This window comes from Equus przewalskii, chromosome 29 (genome assembly GCF_037783145.1).
Source record: "Equus przewalskii isolate Varuska chromosome 29, EquPr2, whole genome shotgun sequence".
Lineage (NCBI taxonomy): Eukaryota > Metazoa > Chordata > Mammalia > Perissodactyla > Equidae > Equus > Equus przewalskii.
In genome coordinates, this window is record NC_091859.1 from 36,356,056 (window position 1) to 36,376,236 (window position 20,181).

At 57.6% G+C, this 20,181-nt stretch overlaps 1 protein-coding gene and 1 long non-coding RNA gene across 7 annotated transcripts; one reads left to right on the forward strand and one right to left on the reverse strand.

Moving 5' to 3' along the window:
• Window positions 1-592: 592 nt before the first annotated feature.
• SUN2 (Sad1 and UNC84 domain containing 2) lies at window positions 593-19,673 on the reverse strand. 6 transcript variants are annotated; one of them, XM_070599180.1, is made up of 18 exons: window positions 19,392-19,673; window positions 16,372-16,530; window positions 15,341-15,531; window positions 14,838-14,975; window positions 14,137-14,232; window positions 13,666-13,759; window positions 12,563-12,633; window positions 10,503-10,630; window positions 8,227-8,481; window positions 7,680-7,757; window positions 7,150-7,193; window positions 6,425-6,590; window positions 5,849-6,070; window positions 5,465-5,549; window positions 4,990-5,105; window positions 4,689-4,856; window positions 4,250-4,342; window positions 593-2,358 (listed from the first exon to the last, which is right to left on the reverse strand). In XM_070599180.1, exons 2-18 carry the CDS (start codon window positions 16,491-16,493, stop codon window positions 2,245-2,247), a joined length of 2,181 nt encoding a protein of 726 aa, XP_070455281.1. In that variant the 5' UTR covers window positions 16,494-16,530; window positions 19,392-19,673; the 3' UTR covers window positions 593-2,244. The 6 variants fall into 6 exon arrangements, with proteins under 6 accessions (XP_070455281.1, XP_070455282.1, XP_008531847.1 ...); XM_070599181.1 differs by having other exon boundaries at window positions 5,465-5,546; window positions 19,392-19,653; XM_008533625.2 differs by lacking the exon at window positions 19,392-19,673 and adding an exon at window positions 18,654-19,353.
• LOC139080187 (uncharacterized) lies at window positions 8,480-9,424 on the forward strand. The gene is made up of 2 exons (XR_011534471.1): window positions 8,480-8,625; window positions 8,832-9,424. It is a non-coding gene; the product is annotated as an uncharacterized lncRNA (long non-coding RNA).
• Window positions 19,674-20,181: the final 508 nt, after the last annotated feature.

The following is a 20,181-nucleotide window of genomic DNA, read 5'->3' on the forward strand; positions in this document are numbered from 1 at the left end:
GTTCTTGCTATATTTTCTTGGCTGAGACGGGGCCCCGCTGTGGGCCAGGTGTCGGTCAGGACAAGAGGCCTCGTTTGGGAGTTCAGCTGGGGAACCGCCCCTGGCTCTTGAAGCAGCTCATTGGAGGCACTGGATCTGAGGGGAGATTTGTGGGGAAGGGCCGGGACCTGCAGGACCTGAGCTGGCAGATTCTGGCTCCTCAGGGGACCCACCCCTTGTCCTGTCCCAGTACAGGGACCAGGGGCGAATGTGTAACTCCCATGGAGGAGGATGGTCAGTAGTGAAGTGGGTAACTTTCTGCTCAGATGGCACAGAGAGAGACGCGAGAAAAGCCTCCTGCTTTATCACATGTCAGTGACGGCCCATAAAGCCACCTCCCTTCTTCCTCCTGCCTCCCCTCGGGCCCAGCAGCACTGGCGCAGGGCCTGCCGCAGGCCCCATCCCTCATCACGGCAGGGGTTTAGCTGAGAGGCTTGGGTTTCTCAAGTTTTAGAGTAAGTCTTCGGGGCATTGTTTTGGCTCAGAATTCATTCTCTCATTTTCCCAAGAGCAGATTCCCCGTGTGATGGCCAGATAAAAACCCCACACTCCATTAATCCTGGGCATAATTTATTTTTTGCATAGGCATAAATTAGAATCTGGAGATAAAAAATTAAGAACCAATAGTGCAGCATTTGTGACAGGAGAGCGCAAAACAAAACCTGGTTGTCCGGGGCAGGGGCTGTGCCGAGGCCCGTGCTGGAGGACCACAGGTGGCCGCAGCCTCGCCTCCACCCCAGCCCCAGCCGGGGCCCAGCCCTGCTCCTCAGGGCACCTGCCTGCACAGCAGCCACTTCTGCCCCCTTCCCACAGGCTGGAACCAACCACATGACTAGAACCAGTGCCCCGAGCCCCTGTGGCAGCCAGGTTACAAGGAACTGAAGTCACCCAGTGCCCCACAGAACGGGGCTAGGAATCAAGCCTTTAGCTTTTCAGTTAAAAAAGACCTTGAAAAATATATACATAATACAGCAGGGCCTACTGGGTCTAAAAGCGCCCCCCTTAGGCCCCTTCCCTACCCAGCCTCCTCCCCCAGCCCCCCACCCGACTGTCCCCCATAGAAAACAACCTAGAAAGGAAACATAGAAAGGAAACAGAATTGAGCAAGAGCTGAAAGGGCCCCAGGGGGGTGGCTGAGAGTTAAGGCCCCTTACATCAGGGACCTGATTGGGATGGGGGGGCAGGGCCCACAGTGCAGACAGACCTCCTCCCACCATGACACCCTGAACAGGTCATCATTGTCACTGGACCACAAGAGCCCAGGCCATCCCTTGCTCTCCACCCTTTCAGCTGATCCCAGATGCTTATGGCCTCAGACAGGTCTGGGGTCCCTGCACCCTAGGGGAGGGCAAGCCCTAGCAGGAATGGGGAGCAGAGTGGGCCCCAGTCTCATCATCAGGAGAGAGAACGCAGCTACTGTCCCCGGCAGAGGGGAATCTTACAGGGCTGGCCCCTGGGCCCCTCAAGGTCACACAGGTAGCAGCCCTGAGGCTCAGAGGAGCCAGACCCTCTACGGTACAAGAAGCCCTACGGCCCACCTCAACCTGGGACAAACACAGCTTATAGAAGTCCTTCAGGCACACTGTGGGCCAAGCTCCCCTAGGTTGATGGCACTAGCTTTCTGGAAGAGCCCAGCTGCCATCTCCCAGGAGCTTCCTGCCTGGGGCCCAGTCCCAACCTGTACTCTCCTTCCAGAGGGCCTCCCCTCCCTGCCTGGGGACAGGTAGCTTGCCTGCCCCAGGCCCTAGCTTGTCCCACCTAGAGCTTTGGCACCTGCTTCATTCACACACCTCCCAACGGCAGTTCCCGTGTGCCAGCCCTCCACCAGGGGTAAGGGGCAGTCCGGTCTCCCCACCTTCGCTGGAACATGTTCACTCATCCCCTCTCCCTGCCTCTCAGTCCCCCATGATATGCTACATATATACACCCTCCCAGGAGGAGGAGGTAGATGCCCGGTGCTGGCGCGAGGAGAACAAAGAATGAAAAGACGCTGGAGCCTGCCATCCACCTCAAGCCGCCCTGTTGCTAGGAAAGCCTGCACATTCCTTCTCATCCCCACTGGGCAGGGGTTCCCGCTCCGGGAAGTCAGTGCACTGATCAAGCGTGTTGGGGGGAGTGGCAGGGCTGCTGCTCACCCACTCCCAGAGGGGGCGCATGCGGAGAGGAGCTGGCCTCCCAGCTGGCTGGCAGTGGCACAGAGGCGGCCTAGTGGGCGGGCTCCCCGTGCACCCTGAAGCGGTAGATGCAGGTGTACTCGGGGTGGCCCCAGTTAGTCAGGATCCGCAGCTCCACCACCTGGTACGTGGCCATTTTAGGATCCTGGGTAGAGAAGAAACGGGTTCAGAGTGTCAGTCCTCAGACCTCTCGGGCAGCAGGCGGGAGGGCACACAGCCGCCCCGAAGGCCCAGCGCCCTCGCCTGGGTCTCTGCAGAGGACTAGACTTCAAAGCTCCCATCTTCAGACCCTGGAGCAGTTTCCAGCTGGTGGGCCAAGGAGCCCCTGGGCCTTCCAAGGTCCTACAGGGGCCACTGACCCCCAGGAGGGTGCACTGGGCCCGGCCCACAGCCACATCCAGATGGCCTCATAGCTGAGCACCAGCACAGCTCACCCCAAACTGCCATGTTCACAGCAGCTGTCTGCCATGGTCAGTGGAGGAGCTGCCTCACGGAGAGTTTGATAATGTCAGTGTTGGAAAAGAATCCCTTTACGAATTAAGCACAGTTTCTTAAGTTCCCATCAGGCCTCTGTCCTCTATGCTCAAAGCGTTTTTTTTTTTTTTTTTTTAAGATTGGCACATGAGCTAACAACTGTTGCCAGTCTTCTTTTTATTAATTCTCTGCTTTCTCTCCCCAAAGCCCCCTGGTACATAGTTGTATATTTTAGTTGTGGGTCCTTCTGGTTGTGGCACGTGGGACACCGCCTCAGCATGGCCTGATGAGCAGTGCCATGTCCGCACCCAGGATCCGAACCAGCGAAACCCTGGGCTGCCAAAGCGGAGCATGCGAACTTAACCACTCGGCCATGGGCCCGGCCCCTAAGCCACAATTTTGGAGCCGGTTTTTGGAGCAAATCTCAACTCGTTTGATGCCACAGGCACAGTGCTCTCCCGCTCTCCCTTCCTACACAGCCTCCTGTCCTCCACCCTCTCATAAAGGCTCAGTCTGCACACAGCCTGAGAAATCCCCACCCCTCCCACGGCTCAGTTATCGCCTCGGAGCTGACAGCTCAGGCTGTATATCCAGTCCCCGCGACTGGCCCATGGGTGCCTCAAACTCGGTAGCCAGACCTGCTCCCCGCTCTGCAGTAGCCTCTCCGTCCTCACCCCCTGCTCCCCTCCAACCTGACACCCATGGTGCTCTCAATTGTGCATCCCGCCGCCTCTCCCTATCCTCACTCCCAGCACCCTCTCCCTGGACCTGCTTCTCCGCAGCCACTGCCTGCTCCATCGCCCTGTCTCCAGGCATGTCACCCTCACATGCACCATTTACACGCAGTCACAGTGATCTGACTACAATGCACGTCATGTGGTCACTTCTCTGCTTAGAACAGGGCAAGGCCCACCCCCACCCTGCCTAGCCCTGAGGGCTGAAATTCTTTGGCCTGGTAACCAGGCCTGCCTCTGGTCTCTCTTCCTGCCACTGTCCCTTCACCACCTCTCACGACCCCCACTCATGTAATCCCTCACACTAGGTGTATTCCAACTCCTCACCGCTGGTGTCGCTCTCAGGCCACCTGCCTCGGATTCATCTGGGCTGTCGGTCAGAACACAGGTTCCTGGGCCCCATCGGCCCTAAGGAATGGGTCTCTTGGGGTGGAGACTGGGAATCTGCATTTCTAACAAGGACCCAGGAGACTAATGCCCACTCAAGTTGAGGCAAGAGGCCTCCCTCAGTGGCCCACACTGCACTGCCCGAGGCCCAGCTGGGCCACGCCCCCTCAGCCACCTGTCCTTTCCAGGCAGCCTTGCCCAACCCTCCCCATCTGGAAGGGGCCCCTCCCCTGAGCTGACATCTGCGTGGCGCCTCTCCCACGCCACTTGGACAGCTGTCTCATTCCACACCTTGACCTGTGGGAGGGCAGGGCCTGAGGGCAGGGGCGGTTTCTTGCTCTGAACCCCCAGTGCCTGGCACAGGTGCTGCTCTGGAAAACGTCTGCCGAATGGACGGGAAAGTGAATGTGCCACCGCTGCTGGCGCAGCAGAATCCTGTACCTGAAAATAGAATGTCTGAATGGGCTCCCCATCCTGGTCATAGGTGAACTGGCCAAGGAGTGTCCCTTCCTGCTGCAGGTCTTCATCAAAGCCCTGAAAAGAGAGTGAAGGATGGAGGGAAGACCCTGCTCTTAGACATGTGCTGGCCACCCGGGGAGGAAACCCACCCTCCTGCTCCCACACTGGTCGCCTCCCACCCTGGCGGGACGGCAGAGGCCTGTGCACTGGACCCAGGGCTGCTGTGTGCTCTGTGACAAGTCACTTAACTCCCTGGGCCTTGCTTTCTTCCTCTGTAGCCTGAGGTAACTGGGACCGAAGTGCCATTTCCCACCCCGGCGCCATCTCTTCCAAATCCGCCAATAACCCCAACTTTATCCTCAGGGGAGACCTACAGGGTCCTCCTACAGCCCCTCCGGCCCCACACCAGCGGGATACTCACGAAGATGGCGAAGTCCTTGGGGGCACTGGAGATGGTGCTGTTCGGCGACAAGGACTTGGGCACATGCTCTAAGGTGACAGCAGTGGGGCGGATGCGGGCAGAAAGGCGAACCACAGCAAAGCCCTGGGGCCCCTGGAAGGCCCAGCAGTTGCCTGGGTGCACGTCTGGCTGAGGGGAAGAAAGTCGGGTCAGCACAGGGCTCGTGGTGAAGACAGCCCGCCCTGAGCGCAGCTCCCGCTGACCTGGTTACACAGGCGACTCCGCGTGCTCAGGGCCCGTGCTGCTCTCGCTGGGTGCCTACCTGGAGAATGACTCGGGGCGACTGCGAGTGGTACCACAGGGGGATGCCAAAGAGGCTGAGGAGGGCCGTCTTGGTCTCGTAGGTCTCGGAGCACCGGGTACTGATGACACTGGCCCCTGAGACGGGAAAGGAAGGCAGTGTGGGCACCTGGAGCTGGACACCAGCCAGGGAGGAAGACCCTGCCCCACACAACCAGTTCAGCTTGCCAGCCAGGAGACCCTAAGAAGGGGCTGCTATTGCCCACCTCCTGCTGAGGGTGGAGGGCAGATGCCCCAGGCCCCGTCTGTACCCCAACCCAGACCACAGAGCAGCTGTAAACAGTCTCGGTACGTCCCGACTTCTCCAAGCCGTCGCCTGTCTTTGTTGTGAATTCCAGGTTGATGACTTGTTTGCCTAGCACCACGGCTGCCCCAGCAGATCCAGGGCCTGGCCAGGGCAGGGACCGGAGTGTGGCAGAGGAGAGCGGCGCACGCACCTCCCGATTCCAGCGCGTAGTCCACCATCCCGATGCGGTCCTCGCTGTAGCGCTTCAGGGCCTGCTTTACAATGCGGTGCACCTGCTAAAACACAGGCGCCCAGAGCAGTTGGGACAGGAAGCAGCCTCGTGCTGCCAGGGGCCAGGAACCCCTGGACTGACTCCTCCTGTGCTCACACCACACAGGTGTCCGGGCACATATGCCACCGCCCCTGGCAGACCTCCACCCTCCCATACCAGCCCCAAGCAAACACCAGAGTCTCCTGCACGTCACTTAGCTCCTGGAACATGCCAGGGAGCAGCAGTGTGGGACTGTGCGGGTCTGTGGCCCTCGGGGAGGAGGGCAGTGGGGGGGAGGGGTGTCTGGGGGCATGCGGCCCTCACCTCCTCTGTGACCCCGATTACACCTTCCTTCTGCAGCGTCAGCCCCAGGCTGGCTGCGGCCTCCCTCGCTGACTTGCCCTGCATCTCAGCCATGTGGGCGAGGATCTTGCTTTCCAGCTCCTGCAGCTGCGCTTGTATCTCCTCTCGCTGAAGGAGCCCAGCGCGGGTTCCCCCACCTCGGAGAAGGAACTGACTGACCCAGGCAGGGAACTGAGACTCCACCTAGGGACGGAGAAAGGTGTCACTCTGGGAGGCTGGCAGGGACAGCGGGAGCTGCTATGGCAGGGGCCAGGACAGGGCAGCGCCTGGCTTGGGTACAGGGGGTAGGGAAGGAGTGCAGGCCTCCAAGGGGGAGCCACACGGAGGAAAGAGCTATGAACAACGCTCCACGTTATTGATAGAAAAAACAGGAGGAACTCCTGTCAAAGAGAGCCAACATCTGTGCCAAGTCCAGAGCAGGGGGCTTGTGAGACTAACAGGGGGCAGGGGCAAGAAGCTCTTTGCTGTGCAGACTCCCAGGATGGGCCGTCTCAGAGCACGGGGTGTTCAGCAGGGGGTTGGATGGTTCCAACTCACGTCGTCCCGCACGGCCTGGATCTGCTGGGGCAGCAGGTCCACTTGGTCCACCACTGAGCTCTGCTTCAGGGTCAGGGCTGCCAGCTCCTGCCGCAGGCCAGCCAGCTGGCCCTCCAGCCGCCCCAGCTCCTTCATGGAGTTCTCCCGGAAGGACTCCTGCGTCATCCTACTCCCAGAGAGAGAAGAGGAAGCCTTGGATCTCTGGTGAGGGGTAAGGACATGCCGAGGAAAACAACAGGATGCCCTAGTCGGCTCCTGATACGTGGGTGTGTGCCCAGCCACCACCCATACGTGAATGCAAGGCCTGCTCTCGGAGACTCTGGCTGTAGAACACGGCCTGGTGCTGACGAACTGGCTTGCCTATCCCCAGGCGCTAATTCTTATCCTGTTCTTTCTCTAAGCCCACATCCATGATTCACTCTGCCTCAGCCTCTCACATCCTCGACACGTATGGACATCTGGGGCATGAGGTTGTACTGAAGAGATGGTGTGCCTATAAACGAGCCCACGGATCCCAGTGCTCCTGCAGTGCCCCCCAACTCCCACTGCACCTCAAGGACAGGCTCTAGGCCCGTGGTCTTGAGCTGGGTTTCAGCCATCCCCCTCCCTGCTTGGAGCACAACCAGAACTCTGCCCTGGGCGTCTGCTAGCCAGTCCTGCCAGGGGAGGGGGTGCGGGGAGGTGGGGGGAGGGGCAGGCCTGGGCCGGATGGCAGCGCCCATTACCGTTGCCATTCGGACTTCAGCTGCTGGAGTTGAGCCTCAGACTCCTGTAAGCAGGAAGAAGGGACAAAGACAAGAAATGTCAGCCTCAGAGCCATCAGTCTCCCAGAGCAGGCTCTTTCCCTCTTGGGGTCTTTGCTGAACCACATCGCCACCCCAGGGTCTCCCAATTCCTCAAGCAAATGTCACACTGGCCTCCTGGTGAGGCCTCACGAGAGTCCACCCCGTATGTGGCACACTCAGGCACTGACACGTTCACTCCTTCGCTCGGCCATGTTACACCTAGACAGCAGCATGTTTGAGGGTAGCCCCTCCTGTCCTCAAGCCCACTCCCCCTGCTCCCTACATAGCCCTCCAGGCCAGCGGAGCTCGGCTCAAGCAGCAGTCAGGAGACCACACACCCCTGCTCCCCGTTCTATGTCTAAGCAGGCCCTTGGAGAGGGGCCAGGGGTCCAAGGTCGCTCAGCCCAAGAACGAGGTTGAACTGGATCCGGGCCCCAGTGTGGGCCCCCAGTGCCCCCAAGCCCACTGACCTGGGAGGCCTGGACAATCTTCTTGAAGAGGTCCTCTAAGTCTTGTTGGTGTTCTGCTCTCAGGGTAACCAGTTCTTCCTGTCGGGCAGGAAGGAGGGAGGCTGAGGATTCTACCAGCGCTCAGAGGGCCCCTTACAGCCAGTGCGTGGCGTAACTGGAACTGGAACCAGGCCCGTTGGATTGCAAACTTCAGCTCCCAGCCTCTCTGCTACAGTGCCTCTTGGAAACGCGCGCGCGACTCCTCTGGATCTTTGCTGCACGCCCACATGGTGTCGGGCACTGTCCCAGGCACTTTACCATCTCACATTCTCACAACCAGGGGCGGGCCCGGGGGCAGATGGGAGAGTCTCCATTTTAAAGAGGAGGAAACTGAACCTTAGAGACAGTGAGTAACTGCCAAGTGGCAGAGCTGTCTGACCCCAAATGACACCCTTCTGTTTCTCTCATGTCAGTGTACGGGCCCTCGCCCCCTCCAGCCCACGCGCCCACAGCATCACCCACACGTGACACTCAGCTTCCACCCTGAGACAGCAGCCCCTCTCCCCACCTGGATCCGGGCAGCAGTGTCCCTGCGGAAGTCCTCCTTCAGGGCAGCCTCCCGGCGGCTCACCAGCCCCTCCAGGAGCCCCAGGGTGTCCTCGTGGCTCAGGCTGCCGCTGCCTCCCTGCCCCGTAGCCCCTTGCCGCAGCTCCAAGCGTTCCAGCCGCATGGCCTCCTTCTGCCAGTTGGAGGAGAACTCGGCAGCAAGAGCTTCCAAGCGCCGCTCCAGAGAGTGCACCCGGGACAGAAGGCGCTGCTCAGCCTGGCGGGTGGGGGGAAGCCAGAGGTGAGGGTCTGCGACAACAGTGCCTCCTGAGGATGGGGCTGCAGAGAAAGCGACGGGAACACCCAAATGCAAACGCACGCTGGCCCTGAGGCCGCAGGACAGCCTCTGCACTGCAGGGAGGTGAGTACCTCAGCAGGCAGGTGCGGTGCCAGGATACGTGGGGCTGGGAAGGGTCTGATCCCAAAGCCAGAGTGAGTGTGGGCCAGGGGAGAGGGCACAGAGCGCCCTCCCGGAAGAGGGTCCGAACGGAGGGCAGTCCAAAAAGAGGACCTGGAGCACAAGATGACCTGCTGGGCTGAGCCCACCCCCTTCTCTCTCCTACGCAGGCATGTATGCGCAAGAGCCAGGGGCCACGAGTTCAGCTGCTGACTTTCACCAGCTTCCACTCCTTCCATACATAACTATGGCTAAAAGACCAAATAATCTGAAAAGGCTTTTTCCTCTTTAACTGGATGCCCCACAGCAAAGACAGAAAAGTCATTTGGACTTGAGGGTGGCATATGATAACATGCCATGAATTTTGAGAACCTTGCTTGCTTAGCAACAAAAACTTTTGCCAGGAGAAATTTGTCAACTGTTTGTCAACTGTCGATTAAAGGGCAGGGACCTACTGAGTGCAGAGGTTGCTCCTGATTTTTAAAAATTCAAATTTTTAAATAGGCAGTGTGTTTGCACGACTCAAAAAGCAAACAGACAAACAGCAGAAGTCATGCTCCTGACCTCTGCCCCCATCGGCCCAGGGCCCTCACTGCCACCCCCTCCCAATCAGGCAACTATTTCTATTAATGTCTTTATCAAAAGTAAGAAAACATAAAGATATATTCATTCTTTACTTCCCCCATTTTACAGAAAAGGTGGTCTTGAAATTGAACTGTATTTATTGTCTTTAATAATGATTAAAAAAGGAAAAGTTACGGATGCCAGAACATGTCATTATTTTATGAAATAATAAGATCATGGTCAGGAAAGTAATATCCATCAAAATAAATGGTTTAAAATGTGATACCAAATTAAATTCAACAGGATGCTGGCAAAGTTCAAAAACTATAATTAGGGGACAGAGAGTTTTATCTTTTCACAGTGGACCCCAGGACCTGTGCACAGCATTGTACGTAACTGTAGGCTTGCACCTGCAGGCTCCTGAGAGCACAGCTGGCCTGATCCATCTTTAGCCTCTGGCAGATTGCAAAAATGGCCTCTGTCCCCCCTCCTCCCTGCATCTGCACCCTCTGCAGCGTGGCCTCGCAGGTGCTCTCACTGAGAGGGGGAGTCTATTTCCCCCTCCCTGAACCTGGACTGGCCCTGAGATTTGCTTTGGCCAATAGAACATGTCGGAAGTGACAGTGTGCTAGTTCCAAAGTGAGGCCTCAAGTTCCAGCCTGATTCGGCTCTCCTGGAACCTTGCCCGGCGGCTGTAAGAACGAGCCTGGGCTAGCCTGCTGGACGACAAAAGGACATGGGGAGCACAGCTGCCCAGGCAAGGCCTAGACCAGCCTGCCCGCCGACCCAGCCAATTGCAGACACACAGGGAGCCCAGCCAAGATCAGCCACCCTTGCTCAGACCAGAGAGCCACCCAGAGGACCCTCAGCCTCATGAGCTAACCAGATGCTTGTAGTTTTAAAGCCCTGACTTTAGGGGTAGTTTATTTGTGGTAACAAGTGCCTGAGCAACATATTACCTTACTCATAGAAGGTGCTCAGTAAATACTAGTGAAATTATATTGAAAAGGAACAAAGTAGACAAGACAATGTGTCGGATGCCTCTTCCTTCCGTTTTCTGTGCTTCTGAACTTTGGGACAGTTCTGAGTCATACTTAAGCAGAGGCAAACCAGCCCCCCAGTGCCTGCACCCAAGACAGTAGAGAACGGGGTGTCCTGGGAGATGAGACAGCGCCCCCGCTGGAAGAGCATCTCTTCAGGGTTGCACATAGGTGTAAGAGCAGGCAGACCAACCTCAAACACAGGCTCAGGGAGGCCCGTGACCCTCAGACACTCACCTGGAACTGTGGGGACGACTCTCTGGACTCCCACACCTCATGCTGCTGGCTGTTGCCCTTCCCTGCCCACCAGGAAACCACGGCGGGGTGGAACGTCTGCAGCCAGTAGGGGTAGAAATACCACGCACCTGTACACAGGGGAGAGGTGGTTACCCGGGCCGAGGGCCATACAAGGAGGTACCCAGCGGTGAGGATGGCAGCCTAACCAACATCGGTTATCAACAGCCCATCTCATCCACGTGAACTGTGCTCCCGCCAGAAGGCGGTACAGGGATGAAGGTTCCCATGATGCTGAGGCAGCAACCTGACAATCCCAGAGCAGATGCATTCTCACACCCCCTCAGGAATCCTCACATTCTGTAGATGGCAAAACTCGGAGACAATGGCTTTAACAAGCTAGGCATGATCCAGGGGTAGAACCCAGAGGCCTGATGGTGGTTCTGAGCCGAGGCGGTACATCAGAATCACCCAGAGAGCTTTTAAAACACTCGGTGTGTGGCCCCGCCCTCCAGAGGGTGAGTCCATTGGTCTGATGGGCCTTCGTAGGTGAGTTGAAAAGCTCCCCAGGTGATTCTACTGGGCTGCCACAGTTGAGAATCACTGACACAGAACACACCCCCTAAGAGAGGCTGCTTGTGGTCCCAGAACAGAGCACAAGGCTGCAGCCACACAGAGACGCTTGCGTCTTGCTTTAGGGGCTCTCTGTGACGTGTTTACTCCTGAGCTGTGCGTGTGTGCATGTGCATATGTGCACGGGAGTGAGGGTGCCTGAAGAAGCCATATTAGCTGAGGGGTCTCCATCCCGGTAGGACTGCACACTTGCCGCTCAATCGTCACCAAGAGCCGGTGTGACGGGCAGCACACGACCACCAGGCTTTGAGTCAGACTCTCTAAAAGCGCCCCGCGTCCTGCACTCCCTGAGCGGGTCCCTGTGCCCCTCTGCCTTTCAGACTCTCCACACGCTTCTCCTCATGCTACAATCCTGAGATCAGCTCCACCAACCCCACAGGGTGACGGCTAAGCTTGCATTAAACAGATAACACACAGGAATGTGCTTCCTGAACAAAACACTATACCATTATAAAGGGTCATTATTTAAGGGCGATGCCCAGTTTTCACTGGATATGAACAAGCTGTTCTTGCAACAGGAAACAAAAAGGAAATCAACTGTTGGAAAAATATTCTACTTTGGTGTTAAAGAAATACAAGTTGAGCAGACGCTAAACGTATAAAATCAACCCTCCACAAAAAAATAAATAAAGCACGGTGTTTAATTATAAATTGGTACAATCATTAAAACTGAGCCTGGGGGCCAGAGACAGCTCACGTGGAATTGTGAAACTCACGTGAAACTGTCAAATGCAAAGTTGAACACGAAACGTATGTGTAAACATAATGATTACTACTGTGTAAAAAATGTGACAGTCCAGTGACAGAGATTGGAACAATGTAGGGCATCTTGTAAATGCAGGTATCTTTGTGTAAAAAGGCATACTTCTCCTCACTACTTTGTTGTTTGGATCTTAAAGATAGGTAAAGATTGAACTTGACGTTATAACAATAATTCACTCACCCAGATGACATCCTGATTTGAAATGGAGGGCAGTAACTGCTAATAAGAACAGTGTCAGAGTGCCTGCTTTTTACCCCAATACTCCTGTGCTGGGGCATGTCCAGTCCAGGTGGCTCCAAAGATGCTCTAGATGCGCCATGGGGTACAGTGTAGCCACCCGACTGAGGACAAGATCAGTGGATCGGGGCACGTTCCCTTTCACCCACTGGAACACCCTGAGAATGCCACAGCATCGGTCAGCAGAAGTCCCAGGAGAGCCAGACAGGAGTGGCCTCAGGCTCAGGGCTTAGGAGCTGCTCAGCCTCAGTCTGACCCCAGTTGGCCTACCTCCTTCCCTTTCCTGCAGGCGATCGCTATCCCTCTGGTTTTCACACTTCTGCTCAGCACCAGCCTCCGCCCACACTCTGCCCGGCCCCTCCGGCTCAGCAGCCCCATCTCAGCACGGCATGCTCGGCCCACCTTCCCCTGCAACAGTGGCCAAGCTCACCGTATGTCAGGCCAGTCAGGAGCAGCAGCAGCAAGAGGAACCACAGGAACGTCTTCAGGGACGAGAAGCGCCTGGACCGCACGGGAGAGGAGAGCAGGGGAGGCGGAGGTGTCAAGAGGGCTCCAGGGCCCCTAAATCCCCTCAGGGAGCCCCTTGAGACTTCTCCTGGGGCGCTAAACTGGAGTTGAAGGGGGACGCCCCGAGTGTCCTGTTCTGCCCGGGCCAGACCGGACGCTTTAGAGCTTTACCTGCAGGTCTTGGAGTAAGGGGGACAATTCTGATTCTGAATTTTATTGATGTTATAAATATATATAAGATATACGTTTATACATTTGATGTTATAATATACATAAAGAGTCTTTGAAAACCCTAAAATTTTCATATATAGAGGTCCTCTAAGCAAGCAAATATAGAAAAAAATATGGAACTCCTTAAACAATGTTTTCTTTTAGAAAAACGAGGAACCTTTTTTTGGTGACACGAATCCATCCTTGCCCCTCTTCTCAGCATAGCTGGCCACCCACCCCTACTAGGATTACGGCCACAGGGACCCTGACTTCCTGGCTCAGTCTTCTTTCCTCTGCCAAGGGGCCAGTTCCTAAATCCTGGCACAGCTGGGTCAGGGGCCCGGGGGACAAACCCACAACATCCTCAGGCAGTGCCTATTCACGGCCTCTGAAGACCAGGTGGAAAACCCTGGGTCTGGATTGCCACAGGCCCGGATGGAAGCTGAACTTTCTGGGAAATACCACTTGCTGGCTGGCGCCTAAGGCCTGACCAGCAGGAGGAAGGCCAGGCTTGTCTGAGAGTCATAAGTGGCAGGGCGGGGCTGGCATTTAGCAGGAAGCCTCCAAGAAGAAATCAGAACCTGTGTTCCAGAATACTCCCCGAAGGGCTATCAATTTGGGGAGCAAAACCTGACTGAGTGCCACCCTCCACTAGGTAGAGGGCCTCTGGGGCGTCTACTCCAAGCTCACTAATAAAAAAGCTTCAAGTGGACTGGGAAAAACCCCTCAGAGAAATGATCAGACACGGGTTTAGATGCTGTACAGCCCTCCCACCTGGGGCTTTCTGACTCATTGTCCAAGCAGAGCCCCACTGACCTGGTTAAAACGAAGACGTCGAGGAGGGAAGCAGCTGTCGTCAGGCGGTACCAGGTGGTGCCAACCCACCAGTAGAGGAGTCCGAAGAGCCGGCCTGGAAGAGGGACCATCCAGCTTAAGTGTCACCCTGAGCGTCGGCCTGCAGGTCGTGGTTTCAGAGTGCCACTCTCTCTCTCCACCTGCGGTCCTCCAGGCCCCTACGAACCCCGACCTGCCAGTGACCCTCTGTCCTGTCCTACTACTCAGCTCCTCTAATCCCACCGGCCAGTCTGCCAACACCCTCTGTCCAGCTCTGCAGCTGCTCCTGCCCTTCCAAGCGAGTGTGTTCCCATGGCTCTTGGCTCCCAGTGATTATTCCAGAATGAGCTTTCCCCAGTGGGCCTACAGTCTCTCTGTACAGGCAGAGAGATGGGTAAGCAGTGTCTGCTGTAGAGAATGGGAGCGATATTTCACAGAATAGCCAGTGCCGACCTGGAGAAGTGACCACCATCCAGAAAAAAGAGCCTGCCCGAGACACAGCGCTCCTCAACCGTGAACCCGAGCTCCGCTGGTCCGTCTCTGAGTATCCTGCGGGGAAAGGGCGGAAACCAGCTCAGTCTGCCCTCACTTTTAAGAGCCCTGGGTATGGAGACTGCCTGTGACTTAAGTGTCTTTTCCTGTGGCCCGTGAGCTGAGGCCATGTGTCATTCTGCTTTGCATTCCCAGAGCAGCACGCAGGCCTGGCCCCTGGGAGGTCAGCAAAGTCTGCTCAAGGAATGAAACGGTAGGCTTCTGACGTTTCATTTCCCCTGAGCGCCTGTCTACACCCTCCTCCTCACCAGCAATCCCTCAGCCACTGTTCAGGACTAGACTAAGGGGTCAGGCACCTCCCATGCGTGAAGCCCCAGATTAAAATGTTTGCTGGAAACGAGCCAAACAAACGTGCTGACCTCAGGCTGCTCAAGGACTAGTGGGGACGGGTCAATCACAGCCCAGTGTGATGAGGGCCACCCCAGGCCTGGGCTCTGGGTGCCATGGTGCACAGGAGGAATGCCCAGCCGGTCTGCCAAGTGCTGGCCAGACACTGCTCTCAAGCTGTCCGGGTGCACCTTCCCCAGGCTTCCCGCCCCCTCCCCAGCAGTCCAGAACCTGCTGGTGCGTCTTCCTGAGGAGCTCCCGCCTCCCTGCCCTACCTGCATAGTCATCCTCAGAAGAGTAACCGGAGGAAGACCCGAAGAAGTCCTCCGAGAGCTTGTTCTCCGCCAGCCCGTTGATTTTGCTGCTCTCCGTGCCGCCTGTGCCTCTCCTCCTCCTTACCCGCAGGTCTTCACCTGCGGAGGGAAGAACGCAGGGTTCTCCTGGGGTAGAGACGCTCTGAGGAGGGTATTCCAGAGGAGCATCGCCAATTGACAGCCAGAATCTGCCCGTGGCCTCTCCCCACCCTCCGGGTCCAGGGTAGGGTAAGCCGGGCCCTGGCCCCCTTGTCTCTTGGGCCTGGAGCAGCTATGCGGCTATGTCTCCATCTAAAGGGACCAGGGAATTCAGACACTTGGATGCTCTTCCAAGGGTTTCCAAAGAGAGGGAGCCCCTCCTCTGGCCCAGGAGTGGTTAGGAAACCACTCAGTGGGGGGGAGGATTTTGGACCCTAAGTTTCCAGAGGAGGCAAAGCCCCAGGAGAAAGGCCTAGGACACTCACTCCAGTAGGAGTCACCGTGCAGCTGGTCGTCGAGGATGGAGCTCCTGGCGAGGGCGGCGGCCCGGGGGCTGCCAATGTAGGACTCCCTGACCACCGACTCACTGTAGTAGGAGGTGTGCGCGTCGGAGGAGGGGCCCAGCTGTGGCGCTGGGGAGAGGCGCTTCATGTTGCTGGATTTCTTCTTCAAGGTCCTGTGGGAGATCAGCCAGGACGGGGGAGGTGGGGACAGGCTGGTAAGACCAGCCAGGAATCTGGAAGCCCGCAGCCTGTGCCCTCCTATAGCGAGTGGGCTGGCCTTGTTGCTAGGCAACTAACAGCTCCCAGCTACCTACCGCCACTGAGCGCAGGTACTTTCTCCTGCTCCCATTATCTCCAAATCTCACAAGCAGCAGGTGAGAGCCTCCCTAAGTGATGCAGCTGGGATTCAAATCCAGGTCTCTAACTTCAAAGCCAAAGTTTTTCTCACGCTTCTCAATGGATTAGTAACTTCTACAACCCACCGAAACCCAACCCGGCCTCCTAGAGCTAGCTGAAGCCTGGGGGGAGGGGGGACTGGTATCCAGTGCTCATGTCTGCAAGGGGAGCAGGACAACCAGGTGGCCACCCGCCTTGGTTCATTTCTGGTGATCCTCTGACTTGTTCCTCTCCTCGGCCTCTTCATTGGCTCCACAGATAGAAAAACACAGGGTGTGGGTCTGGGGAGGGTGGTCAGACGGGCACACCCATCCACAGCAGAAGGGGTTCCTGTGAGCCCAGCTTGCAGTTTCGGGGTTTCCGGCCTGGCTTATTCTTGAAGCTGCCTCTCCCCACTTCCTGTTCTCTGAACAGGAGGGCAGCAGTCTGGCTTACAACAGGAGAAGAAAGGGCACTGGATCCTGGCATCCTCATAGGTGTGAATGTCCCCCTTGACTGGACACGTGTGTCTGATCTCTGCCCACAAAGGTCACAGCAGGAAGACACTGCACAGTGAACTGCCTGAGCCAAGTGCTCCGCGTGTCAGAGCGATCCGCAGGGGTGGGGGCAACCCCTACCTGAGAGGGCTGTCTTTAAACAGGGTGCTCTGGCTCCCCATCACTGAGCTGCCTCCACTGCTGCTGCTGCCGTCATCGTCACCCTGGGAGTAGCGCGTGAGGCGCTGGCTTCGACGAGACATGACGAGGTGGGGTGGGGACCCTTCCCCTGAAGAGAGTCTTGGGAGAGAAAGGAGGACATGGGAGGTGTGGCACTGTTCTCAGCTCCTCCCCGGGGCGGAGAGACATGGCACTGCCTCCCAGCGAAAGGACCACTCCCTGTGCCTCCAACCCAAACAGCCTGAGACATGGGAGACGGGCATTTACGAAGCATCTCCCGCACCAGCGACCCCCAACCCCGGCTGCTGGCCCCACCCCACCTCGGGCTCACTTAGGGAGCTTCTTCCACGGCGCTTTCCACAAGGTTTCTACCCTTAGTTTACCTGACCCTGAGCCCCGCGAGAGCCAGAACTGGACCTTCCACAACCTTTGACATATAGCAGAGCATGTGGCACATGATAGGCATGCAACGGATGCTAAATGAACGCCTTTGGTCACTGCTGCCCTGCACAGACTCTCCCATCCAGCCATCCCCCGACGCTGCCCCCTCCCTAGAGCTGTGTCTGGTCTCATTCTGCTGTTTCCCTTTGCTGTGACCCGCTTTCCTTTCCTCACGGCTGTACTCAGTGATTCAGGGTCCCAATCAAACTCCGACTCCAGAAAACCTTTCCCTGCAGACCCCCTATATTCCAATGGGGCTTGGATGCTGTAGTCCTTTGGCAATTTCTGTGCTGCAACATCCGTGCATCTTGATGTGATGATGACGGTGATGATAAAATACTTTGTTAAATGCCTCCTGGGGACCAGGCTCCTCACACACCCATTTCTGATGCTTATGAACAAGGGAGGTATCGCTACTCTCACCCTATAAGGGAGGATCCTAGGATACTGAGAGGATCGTGGACTTGCTCACGGCCACCCAGCTTGCGGTGACAGAGGCAGGGTTTGAGCTGAGATCTGACAGGTGGCAGGGCCTGGGCCTTTCCACTCCACCTAGAAGTTTTCAAGTTGTTTCAGGAATGTGTCATGTGTCCCCAACTAGAGTATTTTCTAGCCTCAAATATGCTCAGAACACGTTGTAGACAGAGTTGTTACACAACACATATTTGTTAAACTAACACAACCGGGAGGTGGAGCTACAGTGTGGGACTACAGTCAGTCCGCGCCGGGCGAGTCCCCACGTGGGGCAGGAAATCAAGGCTCCGCAGTTGATAACGAGGACTCAGAGGAGGCCAAAGTGAAAAGACCTGGCAAAAGGCACCATCCTACAACCCGAGGAGGATTAATAAGCTTTTCAGCTCTAGAAACCCAAATTCAAAATTTCAGATTACCAACAGGAGGATTCTTGCCATGGTGCCTTTGCCAGCCTGTATCACAAAATCATTGTTATACTGAGGCCCACCAGAGCGTCCCTAGTACGTGTGACTTGTTGTCACTTCTAATATTCTTGGCTGATACTTAAATTACTAGTTCTCTGGGTAGCATCGTGGGCATAGACTAACACATCCCGACTCAGACTACAGAAACCAGAAGGTCTGGTTAGTCCAGCGGAGAATTCTAGAAAGCCCTCTTCTGAAAAACAAGCAGCCTCACATCTTGTCTTATTGGCGTCTTCTCAGGGAAGATGCCCACCTGGCATCCCTCCCTGGTTTTAGCCGGAGTTAGTAAAGGGACCACTTGGTAGCCGCCAAAGCAGGAAGTTGACCTGAGTCCTTTTCTACGCTCCTCTCCTTATAAGGTAATTCCACCCCCACGGCTGCCCTCCCCACCTGAAAGCTCCAGATGCCCACACAGGCTCCTCCTCTTAACCCGTGCCCTGCTGGAGGGGATGAAGCCTTCGCCCTGAGGCAGAAACAAAGCAATGTGTTTATACAGTACTCAAGCTGCTGCTGGCGAGAACAGAAATATTCAGAGGTGTGTGTGTGTCCGGTGGGGGCTGAAAACTGTCAGCAGTCAGCACCCGCCTCCACCCTTCCAGAGGTGTCTCTTAGTCTTTCCTGAGATCACAAAACAGTTTGCAAATTGAGCCTGGGTTTCACAAGATGAAAAAGGTCAAGGCTCCATCCTCCAAAACAAAACAAGAAGTGAGCTTCTAGGAGCTAAATCTTTTGCATATGAGAATAAATACCTCCCCAGACACACATGATCAGTTAAACTCTCAAAGAAAACACCCCTCCCCACTTCTGAGCTGAACCACATCCTTTTCTACACTCTACCTTTCCACGCCCCCCTCACAAACTTACATGGCAGTACCCATCCAGTCTTCAGACTGACCTAGATCCAGGGCATCTTCCAAGGGGCATTTTCACACTACACGCCCTCGCGGGACCTGTAAAAGCGCCAGGGGCGAACTCCCTTCTCCCTGCATTCCCTACGGCGGAACCTGCAGAGTTTTACCAACCACGCTCCTCCCCTGCCTCTCTGCTCTAAGTCACACTCCCGCCCCGTTTGTTTGGCTTCTTTTTTAAAAAACTGAACAAAATGGGCCTTCCTCCTATTCCCAGAGTTCTGACAGGCGGCGGCAGAGGCAGGGAACGGCCTGTCCCTGGAAACTGCCTGACTGGCACGAAAACGCAGACACTGCCCTGGGCCGGTCTGGGGCAGCCCGGGCTTCGCTCCCCTCCTCTCGGGGAGGTGCCCGGGGAAGTCCCGCCTGGGACATCCGCCCTCCGGGCTGACCAGTGGGGCGGCCAGCCCCGGGGGCGGGGGCCGGGAGGCGGCGATGAGTCAGGGCGGCCGGCCTTGGCTCGGCGCTGGCCCTTCCCGACCGGCCCAGGGGCGTGCGCCGGGCGGGGCTAGAGCCTGGCCCAGCTTGTGCCGGAGAGGAAGAACCAGGCCTGGGCAGCTCGGCCCCGGCCGGAGCGGCCCGACGATGACCCCGGGGTCAGGCTGGGCCCAGGGCCCGCGGGGAGGCGGGCGAGGCCGGCCCACCACCCTCGGCCCGCGCGTCCGCCCGCCCGCGGCCCGCTGCTCGCTGTTACCTGCTGCCGGACAGGCTCCGTGCGGGGCCGGGGGCGTCCGAGGCCCGCTGCGCCGCCCAGGCGCGCCCGCTTCCCGGGTCGGAAGCCCCCTAGCGGGCTCGCCGCGGGGTCCGGGGAGCTGCGGCGCGGGACGAGGCCGGCAGACGAGCGGACAATGCGGCCCGCGCACAACCTCCCTGCGCGAGTGGGGCTGGGCGGCGCGCGCGTGGCCGACTGTGTATGTGTGCGCCTGTCAGTCAACGCTGACAGGCCGCACCCCATTGGCCAGGCCCCGCCCGCGTCACCGCCCCCGGCCGCCGCCCATTGGGCGGTTTGAACACAAAGGCCCCGGCTCGCCCCGCCCGCCGCGTGGGCCCAGCCGCCCGGGCGCGCGGGGTCCGGGGCCCGCGAGTGGAAGCCGCGGGCTCGGGGCGACGGGCGACCGCGGGAGAATGCAGCTGGGGCCGGTGAGCGGGGTCACGACCCGGCCTGACGGCGCACTTGACTCCGGCTCTGGCGGCTCAGAACACCGGAGCCCGCTCCCAGCGTTGCCTCGTGCGCCCCTCCCCACCCGCGGCTCTGTGGCCGCGGCGTCCGTCCAGCGCTCCGCGATCTGACTCGACGAGGCCGGGATGCCCGACCTTAAGGGCATTGGGTGGTTGGGGGTAGGGCCTCCGAGGACGGCCTGAGGAAGTGGGGAGCAGGGGAGGTGGAAGACCCCCGGCCTAGGGCCCACCTAGCGGGGTAGCACGTGGTTAGCCCTTAGTGGAATGTCAGGAAACTAAGGTTGAAGGCTTGCGGAACGCCGGCC